General features: G+C 41.7%; 1 protein-coding gene across 2 annotated transcripts in view; it reads left to right on the top strand.

Annotated features, from left to right (window-relative positions):
* LOC121286181 (V-type proton ATPase 116 kDa subunit a2-like) overlaps positions 1-17726 on the top strand; it is a 56941-nt gene extending 39215 nt beyond the window's left edge. Inside the window, exons 11-20 of one of the 2 annotated variants that reach the window (XM_041203166.1) lie at positions 419-558; positions 841-998; positions 1843-1933; positions 5594-5712; positions 6949-7159; positions 9708-9827; positions 12382-12504; positions 15107-15224; positions 15508-15679; positions 17309-17726. In XM_041203166.1, the coding sequence (XP_041059100.1) occupies positions 419-558; positions 841-998; positions 1843-1933; positions 5594-5712; positions 6949-7159; positions 9708-9827; positions 12382-12504; positions 15107-15224; positions 15508-15679; positions 17309-17405 (1349 nt within the window). In that variant the 3' untranslated portion in view covers positions 17406-17726. The remainder of the gene's footprint in view (positions 1-418; positions 559-840; positions 999-1842; positions 1934-5593; positions 5713-6948; positions 7160-9707; positions 9828-12381; positions 12505-15106; positions 15225-15507; positions 15680-17308) is intronic. The other variant, XM_041203165.1, reaches the window with a different exon arrangement.
* Positions 17727-20690: the final 2964 nt, after the last annotated feature.

The following is a 20690-nucleotide window of genomic DNA, read 5'->3' as shown; positions in this document are numbered from 1 at the left end:
GGAACTAAAAGCCTGATGATGACCACAAAACCATTGCCAATTGTCGTAAACACCCATCTGGTTCACTGATGAGACCATCCTTACCTGGCCTACATGTGACTCCAGACCCACAGCAATGTGGTTGACATTCAGGGATGAGCAATAAATGTTTGTCGACGCCCACATCCCATGAACAAACGTTTTGAAATGTAGAAGAGGCTTGTGGAGCTTAACACCAGCATCGACCTATTGGGTTGAATGATCTATTTCTGTGCTGTGAAATGCTTTATATTCTATATAATGGTGTGTGGGAATATCCAACTGTGGGGCAATTTACCTTCATCTTTGCATCCTGTTTTTTTTTTTGATTAGACTGGTGAATCCTGTAACTGTAAACGGTTTGTCCAGAAACAATATTTTCTGCTTTGCTTTCCAATAGGCCCTTACACTATTGTCACCTTCCCTTTCCTCTTTGCTGTGATGTTTGGAGACTTTGGACACGGTTTGATCATGTCTCTGTTTGCACTGTGGATGGTGCTTTCTGAAAACAACCCGAAACTAAAGCGCACAAGAAATGAGGTGAGACTGAGGGGGCTGCAGGTTAATGAAGCACACGTTGCTGAAGGTTGAGTTAGATCAAAAAAACCCCAACAATGTCAGATGTTTAAAGACTTGTCTGAATAGTGTCAGAGGGAATCTTGCTGATCCGTTGCTTGGTAGAATATCTCTTTCTCTCCCACCATCTCATCCCCAACTTTTGATATAGTTACTGTGATACAGAATTCCTCAAGAAACAAAGACTAAAGTGAGTTTGTTACTAAGCATGACTGATCACTAATTGCTTGTTCCTATTGCTAACAGATCTGGAACACCTTTTTTGATGGCCGTTATATCATCCTGATGATGGGAATATTTTCCTTGTACACTGGCCTTATCTACAATGACTGCTTTTCAAAGTCCTTGAATATATTTGGGTCTGGGTGGAGTGTCAAAAGTATGTATGACAGCCACAGTTGGAAGTAAGTAGCTGGGTCCACTAACTTCTATAGTTATAAGCTAGTAAGTATGCTTCCTAATAACGTGTATTAAGGGCAGTCGGGTAGAATGACCATTGGACAATGGGCTCCACAAAATTCTGTCTATTTCCAGCCTTGAATATATTCAGCGATGGAGCATTCACAATCCTCTGGGGTAGAGAATTCCAAAGATTCACAACTCTTTGAATATAGAAATTTCTCCTGATCTCTGTCCTAAATGATCATCCCCTTATCCTGAAATGATGCCCCCCCTTGTTTTAGATTCCCCAGCCAGGGGAAATGACCTCTCAATATCTACCCTATGAAGCCCCTTCATAATCTTGTATGTTTCAGTTAGATCACTTCTTATTCATGTAAAACTCCAGACAATATTTCAGTTTACTCGGTTTCTCAACTTAGGGACCATTCTAGTGAACCAATTGGGACCGCTGGAGGGGGTAGCTGTGCAGGCTGCGACCAGGGGTGCATGGAGTGGGCAAACCAACTGGTGCAATATTTGGCTTATTATCAAGGCGCAGATTGTGTTTTGTTTCCTGCGCTCACCTCTGTACAAGTTACAGACCTGTATTTACACAATCAGAGATGTTACTAGGCAGTATGTGAACAAATGATTTGTATGAGCAGTTATATAGCAAAACAATCAAATTATAATCTGTATATCAAGCAGTCAAATGGGTTCTCTTAGTCTGTACAGTTTAGCCATGCTTTAGAAATTAATTTGCCTCATTAAAATCTTGTGTAAAAATGTAAATGGTGATGTTTAAACTTCAGAGTGGATCAGAATTCTGTCAGAGTTCCAGATTTGCTGAGTTTTTTTTTTCTTTAGGCTGAATGATGTTAGACATAATCAGTACCTAACCCTGGATCCCAACGTAACTGGTGTCTTCAGAGGGCCATATCCATTTGGTATCGATCCGGTGAGTGTTCATGTTGTAAATTGTGTTGTCATAGAATGAAACAGCACACAAAGAGACCATTCAGCCCATCACAGCTATACTGGCTCTGTGATAGAGCTGTCTAATCTGTTCCATTCCCCTGCTCTTTCCTCACATCCCTGAAATTTTTTTCTTTTTCAAATATTTATTCAATTTTCAAGTTATTATGAACATACAAATATACTAATTAGGAGCAGGAGTAGGTCATCCAGCCCTTCAAGCCTGCTCCACCATTCAGTAAGGTCATGATTGATCTTATTGTGGCCTCAACTCCATATTCCATCTAACTCCAATAACCTTTGACTCCCTTGTTAGCCAAGAATCTATCTACCTATGCTTTAAAAATATTATTTCATCATGCCTCCACTGCTGTCTGGGGAAAAGAGTTCTACAGATTCACGATCCTCTGAGAAAAAAATATATTTTCAACTCCATCTGAAATGGGAGACCCCTGATTTTTAAACTGTGTTCCCTGATTCTAGCCTCTCCCACAAGGGGAAACATCCTTTCAGCATCCACCCTGTCATGTCCCTCAGAACCTTATATGTTTCAATAAGATCACCTCATTCTTCCAAACTCCAATGGATACAGCCTGTCCAACCTTTCCTCATAAAATAAACCCCCAACCCAGGTATCAGCCAAGTGAACCTTCTCTCAACTGCTTCTAATGCGTTTATATCAGTTCTTAAATAAGGAGACCAAGCTTGTGAAGGGAATTGAATATAAAAGTAGGCAGGCTATGCTTCAATTATACAGGACATTGGTGAGACCACATCTGGAGTACTGTTTACAATATTGGTCTCCTTATTTAAAGATGGATGTAAATACTTTGGAAGTAGATCAGAGAAGGTTTACTAGACTAATACCTGGAATGGGCAGGTTGCCTTATGAGGAAAGGTTGGACAGGATAGGCTTGTATCCACTAGAGTTTAGAAGAGTAAGGGGCAACTTGATTGAAACATATAAGATCCTGTGGAGTCTTGACAGGGTGGATGTGGAGAGGATGTTTCCTCTTGGGGGAGAATCTAGAACTAGAGGTCTTTGTTTAAAAATAAGGGGTCACCCATTTAACACAGATGAGGAGAAATTTTTTCTCTGAGAGGCTTGTCAGTCTTTAGAGCTCTCTCCCTCAAAGGCAGTAGAAGCAGAGTCATTGAATATTTTTAAGCAGAGGTAAATAAATTCTTGATAAGCAAGGGAATGAAAGGTTATCAGGGGTAGGAGTTGAGGTTACATTCAGATCAGCCATGATGTTGTTGAATAGCGGAGCAGGCTCAAGGGGCTGAGTGGCCTACTCCTGCTCCTAATTCAAATGTTCATATAAATGTTCGAATATGTTATCCCCTACACGATAAGCTCTTATTTTGCCTAGAAACATTTGATGTTAGACCTTGTCAAATGCCTTCTGGAAAGCTAAGTACAGCACATCCACAGGTTCCCCTTTATCCACCTTGCTTGTTACTTCCTCAAAGTGCTCCACTAAAGTAGTCAAACATGATTTCCCTTTCACAAAACCATGTTGACTCTGCCTGATTGCATTGAGATTTTCTAAGTGCCCTGCTATATCTTTTTTAATAATTAATCCCAGCAATTTCCCTTTGACAGATGTTAAGCTAACTAGCCTGTAGTTTCCTGCTTTGGGTCTCCCTCCTTTCTCGAACAGAGGAGTCACATTCACTATTTGCCAATCTGATGGGATCTTTCCAGAATCTGGGAAATTTTGGAAAATTAAAACCAATGCATCTACTATCTCATCAGCTACTTCTTTTAAGACTCTAGGATGAAGACCATCAGGATCTAGGGACCTGCCAGCTTTTAATTCTAATAATTTTTTTAGTACCCTTTCCCTGGTGATTGTAATTGTTTTAAGTTTCTCCCTCTCTTAGCTCCTGATGCACAATTATTTCTGAGATATTATTTGTGTCTTCTACAATGAAAACAGATGCAAAATATCTGTTCAACTCTACTGACATTTCCTTATTTCCCATTATTAATTCCCCATTCTCACTCTCTAGAGGACGGACGCTCACTTTGCTTTTTTTTCCCTTTTTAAATATCTTTAGGAACTCTTGCTACTTGTTTTTACATTTCTAGCTAGCTTTCTCTTGTACTCTAATTTCTCTCTCATTATTATTTTTGTCATTCTTTGCTGTTCTTTATATTCTGTCCAATCGTCTGACCTGCCACTCATCTTTGCAGAATTATGCACTTTTCTTTCAATTTGGTGCCACTTTAACTTCCTTAATTAGTCATGAATGGTGTGACCTTCCCTTGAAATATATATTTTTCTGATTATTCTGAAATATCTTCTTAAATGTCTGCCACAGTATCTCTTCTGACCTATCATTTAACCTAATTTCCCAGTTCGCTTTAGCCAGCTTTGTCTTCATGCCCTCATAATTGCCCTTATTTAAGTTTAAAATGCTAGTCTTAGATCCACTCCTCTCTTCCTCAAACTGAATGTGAAATTCAATCATATTATGATCACTGCTACCCAGGGGACTCTTCACTATGAGGTCATTAATTAATCCTGTCTAATTGCACATTGCCAGATCTAGTATAGCCTGCTGTCTGCTTGGTGCTAGAACATGTTGCTCCAAGAAACTGCCCCAAAAACACTCAAGTTCATCATCCAGGCTATCTTCGCCAATCTGATTTGCCCAATCTATATGTAGATTAAAATCACCCATGATTATTGCCGGACCTTTCTCACAAGCCCCCATTATTTCTCCCTGTTTACTTCATCCTATATTGTTATTAATTTTAGGAGGCCAAATACCACTCCCACAAGTGACTTCTTACTTTTAATATTTCTCATCTCTACCCAAACTGATTCTACATCTTGATCTCCAGAACTAAGGCCATCTCTCTCTCTCTCTCTGTTGTACCAATGTTATCCTTAATTAACAGCGCTACCCCTCCATCTTTTCTTAGCTCCCTGTCCTTCCCAAAGGGTATATGACACTGAATGTTCGGGTCCCAGTCTTTGTCATCTTGCAGCCATGTCTCTGTAATGGCTATCAGATCATTCATATTTATTTCTATTTGTGCTGTCAGTTCATCTGTTTTTTTATGAATGGTATGTGCATTCAGATACAGAGCCTTTAGTTATGTCTTTTTGCTATTTTTGTAACCTCTAGCTTTATCTGCTGGTGCACTCTTAGGTTTGTACACTCTGCCCCTTCCTATCATGCTGTGATCATCAATTCACTTATTCCTAAATTGCTCTCTTGCCTTGTCTTCTCTGTTTAATCTATCGCACCTACCCAAACTTGATCTCTCGTCCCCACTATTTAGTTTAAAGCCCTCCCTACCACCCTAGTTATGTGACTTGCCAGCTTCCACTGTCCTTTGAGACACTGAATTCAAGACCAGCTAACTCAATGGGGAAAAATGTTTTCCTTGTCTGCCCTCTGGTTCTTTTGTCAAATAGTTCAAATCTGTGTTGTTTGGTTAGTAGCCTTCTGAGAGTGAAAACGGAGCATGAAGACTTCTATCAAGTCTTCCTTAATCACCTTCTCTGCTCTGAGGAAAAACATTCCCAGCTTCTTTAAGTATTTTATCCCTGGTGATATATCTTGGTATATAACTTGTAGCAAACTGAAAACTGGATTTGTATAACTTTTGTGTTTTGTGTTTTAGATTTGGAATCTAGCAAATAATCGCCTCAGTTTTCTGAATTCATTTAAAATGAAAATGTCAGTCATCCTTGGCATTACTCACATGACTTTTGGAGTCATTCTTGGAGTCTTCAATCACTTGTAAGTCCTTCTAGAGCTAACACCAAAACACCTGCTGTTAACTGCCTGTCTTCCTAGCCTTCGCAAACCTCCATTGTCAAAGCAATTGTGACTGATGTACAGGTTTAAAGTTCACCATAAAATTCCAGGTCTGTGCTAGGTTTGTGGACCTTTGCTCCTTAAACTGGGAGTGGTAAAGTCAGCTAGCTTGACAAACAGAACTGCTGTCCAGTAATTTGTGCTGGGAATTTTACAGCAGATGTCACTGCAGATTTGGCTGCGATGTTTTCAAATTCCTCCATGGCATCATCCCTCCCTATCTCTTTAACCTCTTCCAGCTCCATAACCCTCTGAGATAATGGCGTTGTCAATTCTGGCCTCTTGACCATCCCTACTTTTAATCACTTCACCTCTGGTGGGTCCGGAGCTTTGGAATTCCCTCCCTAAAACCTCTGTCTCTCTTTTCTCTTTTAAAATGCTCCTTAAAACTGACCTCTGTGACCAAGCTTTTGGTCATCAGTCCTAATATCTTCTCTTATGTCTCAGTGTCCGATTTTGTCTGATAACGCTCCTGTGAAATGCCTTAAGGTGTTTTACCTCATTCAAGATGCTATATAAATCCAAATTGTTAACGTGCAAAGAAGGAACTGGTAAGAGTAGGAAAGTTGACAAAAAAGAATCTGTTAGTAAATTATGTCAACGTGCAGGAAGTGTTTAAATCACATATGTGGGGCCATGAAGGAGACAAATACCATCAAACCTGGGCTAGGTTAATAATGTAAACAATGCAGTAAAGATTCCCAGAGCTGTTACCTTGGGGTGAGGGAGAGTGGGGCGGCTAGCGTTATGCAGAGAGAGTTGAGAAGCTGGGGCTTTTTTCAATCAAGGGGTGACCTGTGATCAGTCACTTTTACTACTGAACTGATCAGTAATAACATGATGGATGATGCTGGGTTCTGAATGACTTCTGGGTTCAATGATCTAAATGTTTGAAGGCTGGTCCCAAATGTGATTGGGTAGATTGGTGGTGGTCTGTGGTCCTGTGCTTTTAGTGATAGTACTTGCCATTTTCCCAACACATTCAGAAAGATGTGAACTTTTCAGTGGTGTGTCTGTTATATAAAGTCATTGCAGTAAGATAATATGTATAAATAATGAGGTCCCTTGCTAGAAAATTAAGTTTATTCCTAAGCTTCTAACACAGCTATTTACAGTGTGCTGTTTAATTAATTTTATTTTCATTTTTGTACAAACTAGGCACTTTAAGAAGCAATTTAACATTTACCTGGTATTTATCCCTGAACTGCTCTTCATGACGTGCCTCTTCGGGTACCTTGTGTTTATGATCATTTATAAATGGCTGGCGTATTCTGCTGCAAACTCTGCTTTGGCTCCGAGTATCTTGATTCATTTTATAAACATGTTCGTCATGCAAAGGAGTGGAGATACTAAGCTTTACCCTGGGCAGGTAGGCATTTAGGGTGCTCAGTAAGTTTGATGCATACTTTGTGAAATTGTGTATTGTGTTTACTGATTTTAAAAACAAAAGGCAGATCTTCTTGTAGCAATCGCTTGTAATTTTTCTTCAGCAAGTTGTCTATTTTAATGGAAAAGGTCACATTCTCTGAAGAGTATAGGAACAGGAGGAGGCCATTCAGCCCCTCGAGCTTCTAATAAAATCCACTCATGCCTAGAAATCTCAAAACTTCCCATTTTGTTGTAGGCACTGGAAAATTCACGATGGCTTTTACTTTCACATCTTGTGGGGTCGCCTAACCATGTCCAACAGTGTGGCCTAAATATGTAACTTGCATTTTCAAAAATTCATTCTTAGCCAATTTCACCACCAAATTAGCTTCTTGCAGTCGATCAAACTGTTCTTTTAGATGTTGTAAATGCTCCTTCTATCTTTGACTGAAAACTACCACTCACCATCCTGACTTGGAAATATATCGCCGTTCCTTCACTGTCGCTGGGTCAAAATCCCTGGAACTTCCTCCCTATATCTGCACCACACAGACTACAGTGGTTCAAGAAGGCAGCTCACCACCATCTTCTCAAGGGCAATTAGGGATGAGTGATAAATGCTGGCCTAGCCAGCGACACCTGCATCCCTTGAATGAATACAAAAAAATACTCTCTCAGTACTGACCTTCCGACCATGCGGCATTCCCTCAGTACTGACCTTCCAACAGTGCAGTGCTTCCTCAGTACTGAACCTCTGACAGTGCGGTGCACTTTCAGTACTGACCCTCCGACAGGAGGGGGCAGCTCACCACCACCTTAGGCTTGGGCAATAAATGCTGGCCCAGCCAGCGTAGCCCACATCCCACGAATGAATGTTTTTAAAAAAAGTGCGGTTCGCCCTCAGTACTGACCTCCAGTAGTACAGTACTCCTTCCACGCTGACTCTGACAGTGCGGTGCTCCCTCAGCACTGACCCTTTTACAGTGCTGCACTCCCTCAGTACTGACCCTCTGACAGTGCGGCGCTCCCTCAGTACTGACCCTCTGACAGTGTGGCGCTCCCTCAGCACTGACCCTTAGACAGTGCTGCACTCCCTCAGTACTGACCCTCTGACAGTGCGGCACTCCCTCAGTACTGACCCTCTGACAGTGTGGCGCTCCCTCAGCACTGACCCTTAGACAATGCGGCACTCCCAGTACTGACCCTCCGACAATGCGGCGCTCCCTCAGTACTGACCCTCTGACAGTGCGGCGCTCCCTCAGTACTGACCCTCTGACAGTGCGGCGCTCCCTCAGTACTGACCCTCCGACAGTGCGGCGCTCCCTCAGTACTGACCCTCTGACAGTGCGGCGCTCCCTCGGTACTGACCCTCCGACAGTGCGGCGCTCCCTCAGTACTGACCCTCTGACAGTACTGACCCTCCGACAGTGCGGCGCTCCCTCAGTACTGACCCTCCAACAGTGCGGCGCTCCCTCAGTACTGACCCTCCGACAGTGCGGCGCTCCCTCAGTACTGACCCTCCGACAGTGCGGCGCTCCCACAGTACTGACCCTCCGACAGTGCGGCACTCCCTCAGTACTGACCCTCCGACAGTGCGGCGCTCCCTCAGTACTGACCCTCCGACAGTGCGGCGCTCCCTCAGTACTGACCCTCCGACAGTGCGGCGCTCCCTCAGTACTGACCCTCTGACAGTGCGGCGCTCCCTCAGTACTGACCCTCTGACAGTGCGGCGCTCCCTCAGTACTGACCCTCTGACAGTGCGGCGCTCCCTCAGTACTGACCCTCTGACAGTGCGGCGCTCCCTCAGTACTGACCCTCTGACAGTGCGGCGCTCCCTCAGTACTGACCCTCTGACAGTGCGGCGCTCCCTCAGTACTGACCCTCTGACAGTGCGGCGCTCCCTCAGTACTGACCCTCTGACAGTGCGGCGCTCCCTCAGTACTGACCCTCTGACAGTGCGGCGCTCCCTCAGTACTGACCCTCTGACAGTGCGGCGCTCCCTCAGTACTGACCCTCTGACAGTGCGGCGCTCCCTCAGTACTGACCCTCTGACAGTGCGGCGCTCCCTCAGTACTGACCCTCTGACAGTGCGGCGCTCCCTCAGTACTGCACTGTTGTCAGTGTAGATTATGGGTTTGATTGATTGGAGTTGGGCTTGAACCCATGTCCTCTGACTCTGGTGAGAAGCTTAACATTTTGGAACATTCTTGTGAATTAGTTTTCTACTATGTTTCTGAGCTTTTGCATTTTCCTCTCTCGGCAATTTATTGATAATTCTGTCTCCCACTGCTGTTTATCACTTAATAAATGAACAAATGCACCTGTTACAGCATGTTGTCATTCTTCAAATTGTTCCGAGTATGCTTCCTGTAATTGAGTACTTTTCCAAAAGTAAGAACTAAAGTTACTCAGAGTTGATTTATTTGTAAGAAAATAGCATAAAAATAAGCAATTGTATATGTGATCAAATTCAGCGACAGAGATATTTTGAGACAGTTATGTTTTTGTAATGATACAAACACTTAATACTTTGTATTCATTTACAACAGAATGGAATCCAGATATTCCTGGTTGTGATTTCTCTATTATCTGTTCCTGTTTTGCTGTTTGGAAAACCAGGGTATCTATACTGGAAGCAACATGGAGGAAGAAACTTTGGGACGTACAGAGTAGGTCTTTGAATCACTTCAGTCTTTGAGTAATCTGCCTACTTCCATCTTCATAACACCACATATCTCTATCCCTTCCTTATTTCATCTGCCGCTGAAATCCTCATCCAATCCTTTGTTAACCCCCGGATTTGATTACTCCAGTACTCTCCCATACCCCACTCTCCAAAAACTTCAGTTCATCCCAAATTCCTGTTGATCTAGATTGACTCCTGTGTCTTCAGTTATAATTCATCCAAGTGTTTAATTCTCTTCATGGTGTTATCTCTCCCTATCTGTCTAACCTGCTGCCCTAAAAGCCCCCCCACCCCCCAGATGCTCTCCATTCTGCTGATTCTGTCCTCCTATCGCTCTACCATTCTGCCCTCAGCTGTCTAAACCCACTTTCTAGAACTGCCTCCCTGTGCCTCTCTGCCTTCACACCCACTCTCTGAAGTCCCCCTGTCTATCCAATCTGTTGGTTCAATGACCTAATATCTCTTCTTTTGGCTTGAAACCTATTTTCTCTGTTAATGGCACTATTAAAAATGCAAGTTGTTAAATGTAAGATTGGGTATTGAGCCTGAAGTGGACAGTAGATGATGTATTTGATCATTTTGGTTCTCTGGTTGGATTACAATTATAGCCACTTGGCCCATCGTATCATAGCCTGTGTTAGTTCTTCAACTGAAGCTATTGGCACAATGAAACTTCCTTCATTCCTGTTTTTCTTCTGAAAAAGAGTTGTGATTTTTAATCTCTTTAAGGATTTGCATTTGTAAACCAGAATGTTAGAATATTCATTGTTTAAGTGTAAACTTGTAACATGCCAAAAACCAACCTATGCAGCTTTTACATAAGAGCAGGAGGAGTCACATGGCCCCTTGAGCCTGTTTCAACATTCAATTAGATCATGGCTAAGCTATCCCTGAACTCCATTTATGCCATTTCTCCATATTCTTCATACCCTTACCTAACAAAATTCTTACTGACCTCAGTCTTTGACAATCAATTGCTCCCCCAGCATCTGCAACCTTTTTGGGGGAAGAATTCCAGATTTCCGGTACCCTTTGTGTGAAAAAGATTTTCCTGATTTCCCTCCTAGTTTTAATTCGAAGATTGTACCCCGTGTCCTGGATTCCCCTGCCAGAGAAAATATTTTCCTTGTATTTGTCCCATTGAATCCTTTTGTTCTTTTTAGATGGTTGAGGAATGATCTAACTTAAGTGAATGCTTCTGAAAATTTAACCCTTTAATCCCCAGTATAATTTTGGTGAGTCTGCACTGCACCCATCTCCAAGGCCAATAGACTTGGTGCCCAAGAATGCAGTACTCTAGGTGGGACCTGACCAAGGTTCTGTGCAACTGAAGCATTCCTCCTCTTTTTGTATTGTACCCCTCCTTGAGATAAAGACCAACATTCTCGTAGCCTTTCTGTTTCCTTTTTAAACCTGCTCATTGGATTTTAGTGAATTATCTGTGTGGATTCTCAAATAAATCCCTTTGCTCTCTCACAGTTCTTGATTTTTTTGCCATTAAGAAACTAATCCAATTTGTGTTCCATAGATTCAAAATGGATGACCTCTCACTGCCTCATGTTCAATGGTTTGGCCTACTCACTTAATTTGTCTGTCACTCTAACTTCCTACTCCCTCCCAAACAACTTATGATGCCTCGTAACTTGGCATCGCTGTAACTTCCCCTTCCTTCATCTGTCATTGTTAAATTTGATGAAAAGTTGAGCACGGATCCTTCAGGAGCACCACTTGTCACATCCTGTCAATTAGAGCACGTTTCCTTTATCTCTCCTCTGTGTTTGTCACATTCCAGTCCATGTCGCAAGGTCCACTGGCAGCTGAACCCAATTGTTAACTCATACAATAAGGGGACAGAATATTCAAATATTTACATTCTGGCATGAGACAATGGAAAACTTTAAACAGTTTGAAAACGGTACTAATTCTCTTAGCTGTTTTTTTTTCAAATTGATTTGCTATTATAGAATCATAGAATGAGACAGCACAGGAAAGGGTCGTTTGGCCTGTTGTGCCTATACTGGCTTCTTTGAAAGAGCTTCTCACTTAATCGTACTGTTCCTTCTCTTTCTGTGTTGCCCTATGTATTGCTTCCCATCAGGTATTTATCCAATTTTCCTTTGGAACTTACAGTTGAATCTGCCTCCACCGCCTATAAGACAGTGCATTCCAAATCACAATAGCTTGCTGCATAAAAAATGTTTGCTCATGTTGCCTGTGGTTCTTTTGCCAATCACCTTAAATCTGTGTCCTCTGGTTACTGACCCTTCTCTCAATTTTTCCTTATCTACTCTACCAAAACACCTTGTGATTTTGAACAACTTATCAATTCTCCCCTTAACCTTCTCTGTTTTAAAGAAAACAATCCCAGCTTCTCCAGGGTCTCCACATAACTAAAGTTTCTTATTCCTGTAATCATTCTATTAAAATTCCTCTGCACCGTCTCTTAAGATTGTGACATCCTCCTTAGTATGAAATCTAAAATATGTATAGCTTACTTTGAATATGCACTGAATTAATCGTTGTTGTTTTATATTTAGAAAGGTTACACATTAGTTCGAAGAGGGAGTGAAGAGGAGATGTCACTACTGAGAGCTCATGAAATGGAGCAGGGAGATATACATTCAAGCCACACCAGCCAGACAGATGGAGCTGAGCAGGAAGTAAGACAGGAATTTGCTTTATGGTCAGTTATATGTAGAAGGAACATGATGTGTTGAGGAGGCTGTACTTTGTGTGTTTCAATTATTTCTGCTTCAGTGTCACTCACTTTTAAACAATAGAAATGGCTGCTCAAGCATATTTGATCATTAGTCAGAATGAGGTATTCTAACCTTGCATCGAGTAGCATCGTGAGGTTGGTTTTTGGAATTTTAGCTGCACCTGTCCTTCAAAAAGACAATGATGCTTTAAGGATTCAAGGAAGATTAAAAATAATGTTGGGAGCTGGGCTTACAATACAGAGAGAGTTTCATAGAAATAAACTTGCATTGAGCAAAAGACTAAGACGGGAACAATCGAGTTGTTCTGCAGGCTGTTTAATTTAGACAGTGAGCACACATCAGATGAGCCAAAGTGAGACTTGAGCAGATCTGATTTCTCTGCAGTAAAACAGATATGTGGAATGGACGTGGACCCAACTCGGGTCATGCTGTGTTACCTTGTTCCTTCATGAAAAGAGCTGAACAAATCTTAAGAGAATTGAATATTGTGGGGATCACTGTAGAGTGAGGATATGAAGAAGGTAATGATTCCGTTACTGTTGGGAAGAGTTAATTTTGGGGGGGGTGGTGTGCTCAGCTTTGAAGAATGGACCAGTGAAAGTTAGATGTGCAGGATTCTTGCTGGATTATGTTTCCAACTTGTATAACTTCACTGAAGCCCTTCGAAGATGATGGGCTGGAATGGGTTTAATTGACCGTTCAGCCCCTTCTTGTTTTGTGAGATTCCAGTAAGATGAATTGGTTTACAGTCTATTAATTACATTCTTACGAACATGGAGTAGGCCACTTGGCCCCTTGAACCTGCTCCACCATTCGGTAAGTTCATGACTGACCTGAACATAACCTCAACTCCACTCCTGATAATCTTTCACCCCCTTGCTTATCAAGAATCTATCTACCTCTGCCTTAAAAAAATATTCAAACACTCTGCTTCCACTGCCTTTTGAAGAAGTGAGTTCCAAAGACTCATGACCCTCTGAGAGAAAAAAATTCTCCTTATCTCTGTCTTAAATGAGCGACCCCTTTTTTTTAAACAGTGACCTCTAGTTCTAGATTCTCCCACATGAGGAAACATCCTCTCCACATCTATGATGTCAAGACCCTTATGTTCAATCTTATGTTTCAATCAAGTCACCTCTTACTCTTTTAAACTCCAGGAGATACAAACCTAACCTTTCCTCATAAGTCAAGCTGCCCATTCCAGGCATTGGACTGGTAAACCTTTTCCAACGCATTTACATCCTTCCTTAAATAAGGTGACCAATACTATACACAGTACTCCATTGGTCTCACCCTGTACAACTGAAGCATACCCTCCCTACTTTTGTATTCAATTCCCCTTGCAATAAATGCTAACATTTTGTTGGTCTTCCTAATTACTAGCTGTACCTACATACTAACCTTTTATGATTCATGTACTAGGAGATCCAGATGCCTCTGCATCTTAGAGCTCTGCAGGTTCTCACCGTTTAGGTAATATGCTTTTATTTATTCTTCTTGCCAAAATGGATAATTTCACATATTCCCATATTATACTCCCATTTGCCAGATCTTTGCCCACTCACTTAACCTATCTATATCCCTTTGTAGCCTCCTTATGTCCTCTTCACAACTTACTTCCCTTACCTATCTTTGTGTCATCAGCAATTGTAGCTATCATATCTTCGGTCCCTTCGCCAATCGTTTATAAAAAGTTGACGCCCCAGCACTGATCACTATGGCACACCTCTCATTACATGTTGCCAACCAGAAAATGACCCAGTTATGCGTACCCTCTGTTTCCTGTTAGCTAGCCAATATTCTGTCCATGCCAATGTTATCCCATCTACCGTGAGCTTCTATTTTCCGCAATAACCTTTGATGCAACACCTTATCAAATTAATTGGCTTTGAATTCAAGGTAATCAGGCAGAGTCAACATGGTTTTTTTGAGTGGGAAATCATGTTTAACCAATTTATTGAAGTTCTTCGAAGAAGTAACATGTGCTGTAACAAATGTCTTTTGGAAACCTAGGTACAGTACATCCACTGGTTCCCCTTTGTCCACGGCATGTTACTACTTCAAAGAACTTCAATAAATTGGTTAAACATAATTTCACACTTTCAAAACCATGTTGACTCTCCCTGATTACCTTGAATTCAAAGTCAATTAATTCACATTACTGGATTTTTTGTTTATTGCTAAAAGCTTTTAATCATCAGGTGTATATTTTCCCTCCCCCAAGTTGGAACATATCTCACTAAAATAAAAGCAAAATACTGTGAATTCTGTAAATCTGAAACAAAAACAGAAAATGCTGGAAAAGACTCAGCAGGTCTGGCAGCATCTGTGGAGAGAGAAACAGAGTTGACGTTTCGAGTCCATTTGAGCCTTCTTCAGAACTGAGCTGTGTCACTTCCTTCGAGTGACCGACCCACTCTTCCTCTCCAGTTGACTTGGTTCACACTCGAATCCGTGTAACAGCGGCAGGGACAGAGACACAAAGTACTCGTCAAAAATATGAGTTTGATATGGAAGTGACCCTTTGTTCTTTTTCTCCTAGTTCAATTTTGGTGACGTTTTCATGCATCAAGCTATTCACACCATTGAATATTGCCTGGGCTGTGTGTCTAATACTGCCTCATACCTGAGGCTTTGGGCCCTCAGTCTGGCTCATGCTCGTAAGTAGATTATTTCTTTCTTTCTTAATAATCCCAATGATTTTTAAATCCCACAGATTTCATCAGTGTTGCCATTAATAAATCTTATGCCCAAAGAGCATGATTATTCTATCAAAGTGTCAGAACTCTATCGACAATTATGTATGGTTATATGCTGAGTTTGTTGATGGTTATACATCATGTTCAGTAATAAACATATAGCTTGTTAGTGGTTATATGATTATATATTAGTGGTTAATGATTATGCACTCTTAATTTGTGTTTTTTCCTTTATTTTTAACAGAGCTTTCTGAGGTCCTGTGGGGGATGGTGCTGCACATGGGTCTTCGTATGGATAACGATTATGGTTCTTTATTATTGTTCCCTGCCTTTGGCTTCTTTGCAGTTCTTACTGTAGCCATTTTACTGGTCATGGAGGGACTTTCAGCATTCCTGCATGCTCTCCGGTTGCATTGGTAAAGTTGTGTTGCAATATGGCCCCTGTATTATTTGCATTTTTCTTGACAGACTTTTAAGCTGAGATGGGTTTAGCAATGAAACAAATGAAAATATGCTGAAGATTATCACATACATAAGACTGCAACATTCCAATATAACTATAGCAAGAGTTGGTGCCCTGAGCGTAACATTCCATGTGCAAGTGTGGTTTTCGATAAATAGTGATCAGCTCCGGAACAATGTTTAAATAGCCAACTTATTATAAAGGCTCATTGTAATAGAAAACCTCAAAATAAAGCCTTCTGACACTCTGTCCTTAAATTACCTGTTTCCTTTTCCACCTACTCCACAACCTTGTATTGCTGTACCAACTTTCTCTTCTCTTAGCTATTTTGTCTCCTTCAATTCCTCTATTCCTTCCTGCACATAAAAGGGGCTGAGGCCTATCTCTTTGTCCCAGCCACCTACACTCCCACTAAACATAATGAGGTGAACACTTGCCTTCTCTTGCCCACCCTTTGCTCTACTTCCTCTATCTCAACCACTGTCCCCACTCCATGCCTTGCAGTAAAGAAAATGGATCCTGGACATTCCCACCCCCAGAGAAGAAAATCAGCCCGAGCCCAGTGCCACTTTCCCCTTCTCATTACCCCCTTCCCACTCTTTTCTGTCCTCTTGCCTGCTCCCCATCTCTCCCATTCCACCTCTCCAGTCCTCTTTCATTTTCCTTCCTCCTTCCTATTTGACACTCAAGTCTAGGCTCAAGTAGACTTTTTATTTATTCTCTGGATGTGGGCACCTCTGGCAAGGTTGGCATTAAATGGCCCACTTAATTGCTAGGCCATTTCAGAGGACAGTTAATAATTAACCATGCTGGGTGTCGGACTTTCCTCTCTTTAAGACACTGTTTAGAACCTACTTTTAACCAAGGTTTTGGTCACCAGCCCTTATATCCTCTTTTGTGGCTCGGCGTCACACTTTGCTTTATAATGCTCCTGTGAAGCACTTTGGGATGTTTTATTATTTTCAAGGCACTATATAAATACAGGTTGTTATTGTTTTTATCTTAAAGGCGAAAAAAGAGGCGGAGAGGTTTAGAGAGGGAATTCCAGAGCTAAGGGTCTAGGCAGCTGAAGGCACAGCAAGCAGACAGATGGGAACACCACCACCTGGAAGTTCCCCTCCAAGTCACTCACCATCCAGACTTGGAAATATATCACCGTTCCTTCACTGTCACTGGGTCAAAATCCTGGAACTCCCTCCCTAACAGCACTGTGGGTGTACCTACACCACATGGACTGCAGTGGTTCAAGAAGGCAGCTCACCACCACCTTCTCAAGGGCAACTAAGGATGGGCAATAAATGCTGGTCCAGCCAGTGATACCCACATCCCATGAATGAATATAAGAAAATGGTGGAGTGATGGAATTGGAGGAGTGCAGAGATCTGATAGTTGTAGCGCTGGAGAAGGTTACAGAGATAGTGAGGCTGTGAAACGATTTGAAAACAAGCCTGGGAATATTAAAATCAAGGTGTTGCTGAAGTGTGAACATGGGGGTAGATAAATGAGAGTTGTTGCGCACACATTACCTACAAATGAAAAGAGGGTTGGAATGCTAATATAAACATTTTTTCTCTATGAACAGGGTGGAATTTCAAAACAAGTTCTACACAGGCACTGGATACAAGTTTTCTCCATTCTCCTTTGAGCTGCTTATTCACAGTTTTGATGACTTTGCCTAGAAAATTTCTTTGTGCATGTGAGTTTGATGAGTGTCGGTGGTACGATCATGTGATACAGCTTCTCACGACAAACATTTTGCACTGAATGCCTTACCAAATACGCACGTTACTTTCTCTGCTAAAGATTGATCATTACTTTTATTGCAACCTCAGGTACTTTAAAGTTTTAAAATGTAAATTGTACATTAATATACAGGCTTTTTCACTGTGATACAAGAGATACTGTAGCTTTACTGACACACACATAAATTGACAGTGGCGTTTGGTTTTGGCCTTTGACATATTTGCTGATGGATGGAAGCCCCCCTCCTCAGCCCCCCCCCTCCCCCACCTCACCCACCCTCCCCCCCTCCTCAGCACACCCTCCCCCTCACCACCACCTTCCCCCCCACCCCCGTCAACCCACCCCACCCATCACCAAACCTCCCCCCCCGCTCCTCCCTGCCATCCCCACCCCCAACCCCCCTCAATAAAACTGAGTTCCAAGCTAAATGTCAAAAGCCACTAATGAATTTAACTCGAGGTATTAATCTGCAGATCATACTTGTAATTGTGAGTGCCAAATAGATATGTTTACTTCTCAAAGCAAATCAGTTGGGCTCCTTGGGTAGTTACTGCTGTGTGATTAACCTCCTTGATGGAAGGGAGCGAAGGAAGGAGGGAGCCCAGTTTTCATTGCACTGCTGTTTGCTTTGGTAACTGGACGGTTTTGGGCTACTTGGGGATCCCAAAAGTTTGGCTTAGCCAACTTGCTCCTAAACTCACTCTGCTTGCTATACAGAGTGTGCATGTGTTGCACATTGGGCAAAACAAAGTGTACAGTGGGTAGATTTCCCAGCATCTTAGTTTCTGCATTCTTCAGAGAGCGACTGACCAAAACAAAGAGACATCAACAAAGCAGCATGGATGTTATTTTGATTCCGCCACGGATGAGCCTTTGATCAGAACTCTGTTTCTTGCCACATTCTTGAGGCTGAAAGTTTAAAATGGGATGATTGCGAAATGTAAGACATTCCTTTTTGATTGTAATGGTTGTCATGGGTGTGTTGGAGTGTTTTATAGGATGTTTCTATAAGGAGTTAGAAAATGTAAACTAATGTTTTCCAAACTTGAAAGATGCTTTGTGAGTTAATGGATTGTAAAGGAAACTAAATAGCAGGAAGACATGATCTTCTGATCCCTCTTTGTCTTTGCTTGTAATACCCATTCTAATAAAAATAGAGTATTTGAATTATCTTCCTAAAATGCGCATCATATCAGATTGCTGCCATGCAACAATAGATTATACAGTTAAGGATGCATGGCTGCCATATACAAGCCAAAAGTTGCATTTAAGATGTTGAAAGTACAGCAGGCTTAATTTGTAGTAAAAAGACTAGCTTTCAGAGCTTCAGTACAATATTGCATTCAGAGTTGTCAGGACCATTCTGGAGCTTGCCCTGCTAGGTCTGAGTAAATGCACCTTATGATTTGGAGCACAACCAGGAGGCTTCCAGACTTGGTCCCTTGTCAATGGTCAGTCAGCTGATTATAGGTGAGGGTGTCACTAGAATTAGTTTCATTGATGCTGAGCTGGGGAGGGAATCGGCACCCAGAACATCCACTCAGAATTTCTGTACAGCACTGGGTTTCACACCTGGCTGTATTAGAAACTCAAATGATGACACATTCTTGGGGAAACCCCTTTCAGATATCAATCAGCATGTTTCCATGTCTACGCACCAATTCTGACGCACTGTGTCAACTACCCACAAAGAAGCCATGCTGTCAGTACAGGAGACATTTATGTTATTACACAGTAACTGGGAGAACATGTTTGTAAATCAGATGTGCAGAAATTAAGTGACATAAAAATCAGTGATCCTCCTAGATTCTCAACCAGATCTGATAATCCCAGTTTCGTATCTCTGCTCATCAATCATCCTTGGCTAGAAATTGTTCTTGAATGGATGTGGTGAGGGAAGGATTGGACTCACAATGACTCCTTCTCTCTCCACACAGTTGGATAGCTTGCCAGCATTCGGGCAAAGCTCAAATGTAAGGCCCCGAGTACTGGTGGGGAGGGCAGCTGTGCTCTGAGAGGTATCCCTCCCTTTAGGAGAGAGGGTAAAACAGGATTACATTTTGAATTAGATAACTGTGTACAACAGATTTCCTAAACTATTAGTCATTCTAGGTTGTTCCACAAGTTTAAGATGTTAGAGACATTTGTAGAAATTGTATGATGTGAAAGTGGACAAATGGCTCCTGAAATTTAAGGAAATGCTGCTGCATGCAATTCACTGAAGATTTCAAAACTGACAATGTTACAATATTTAACAAATATTTCTCCAGTTTAATGGAAACGCTTTTTTTTAAAATGAGTGAACTTCTTTATCTTCTAACTAGCTGCTTTCCCCTTTGTGTATTTCTGTGGCATATATTATATGTTTCTATGTCATGTATATATTATACATTGCTTGCAGTATTTGCCACAGGTCCTCAGTCTGAGTAAGCCACAGAATTTAAATGTAATTTATGCTGGCAGTGAAGTGAGTTAATCTTGAGTTTACAATGTACATATATTGTACATCTCCATTACATTCCTCATTAATAGGACCAAATTCATCTGCTTTCATCATAAGACCATAAGACATAGGAACAGAAGTAGGCCATTCAGCCCATTGAGAATGCTCCACCATTCAATGAGATCATGGCTGACCTGATAATCCTCAACTCCACTTTCCTGCCTTTTCCCCATAACCCTTGATTCCCTTACTGGTTAAAAATCTGTCTATCTTAGCCTTGAATACACTTAACAACCTAGCTTCTACAGCCCTCTGCGGTAAAGAATTCCATAGATTCACTACCCTCTGAGAGAAATTCCTCCTCATCTCTGTCTTAAATGGGCAACCCCTTACACTGAGATTATGCCTTCTGGTCCTAGACTCTCCCACAAGGGGAAACAACCTCTCAGCATCTACCCTGTCAAGCTCCTAAGAATCTTGTATGTTTCGATAAGGTCACCTCTCATTCTTCTAAACTCCAATGAGTACAGGTGTTTATGTTTACTTTGTTTTGTTTAATTTTGATTTCCACTGTAGTATTGTTCTGATGCTGGGAAGGGCAGGTTAGTGAGATGAGGTAAAAGAGAAGAGAGAGAAGCAGGGGAGCCACAGTCCACACTGCTGTCACTGTCCCTCCATATGGACTAATTGCCATTCATTGCCTCTTAATGTAGTATTTGTTATAGTGTGGCCAAGTAGTGAACTTCAACAATGTTTAGCATTTTAAACTATTTATACT

Source organism: Carcharodon carcharias, chromosome 13 (genome assembly GCF_017639515.1).
Source record: "Carcharodon carcharias isolate sCarCar2 chromosome 13, sCarCar2.pri, whole genome shotgun sequence".
Taxonomy (NCBI): Eukaryota; Metazoa; Chordata; class Chondrichthyes; order Lamniformes; family Lamnidae; genus Carcharodon; species Carcharodon carcharias.
The sequence above is the reverse complement of the archived record's forward strand: the minus strand, read 5'-3'. Positions and strand labels throughout refer to the sequence as shown.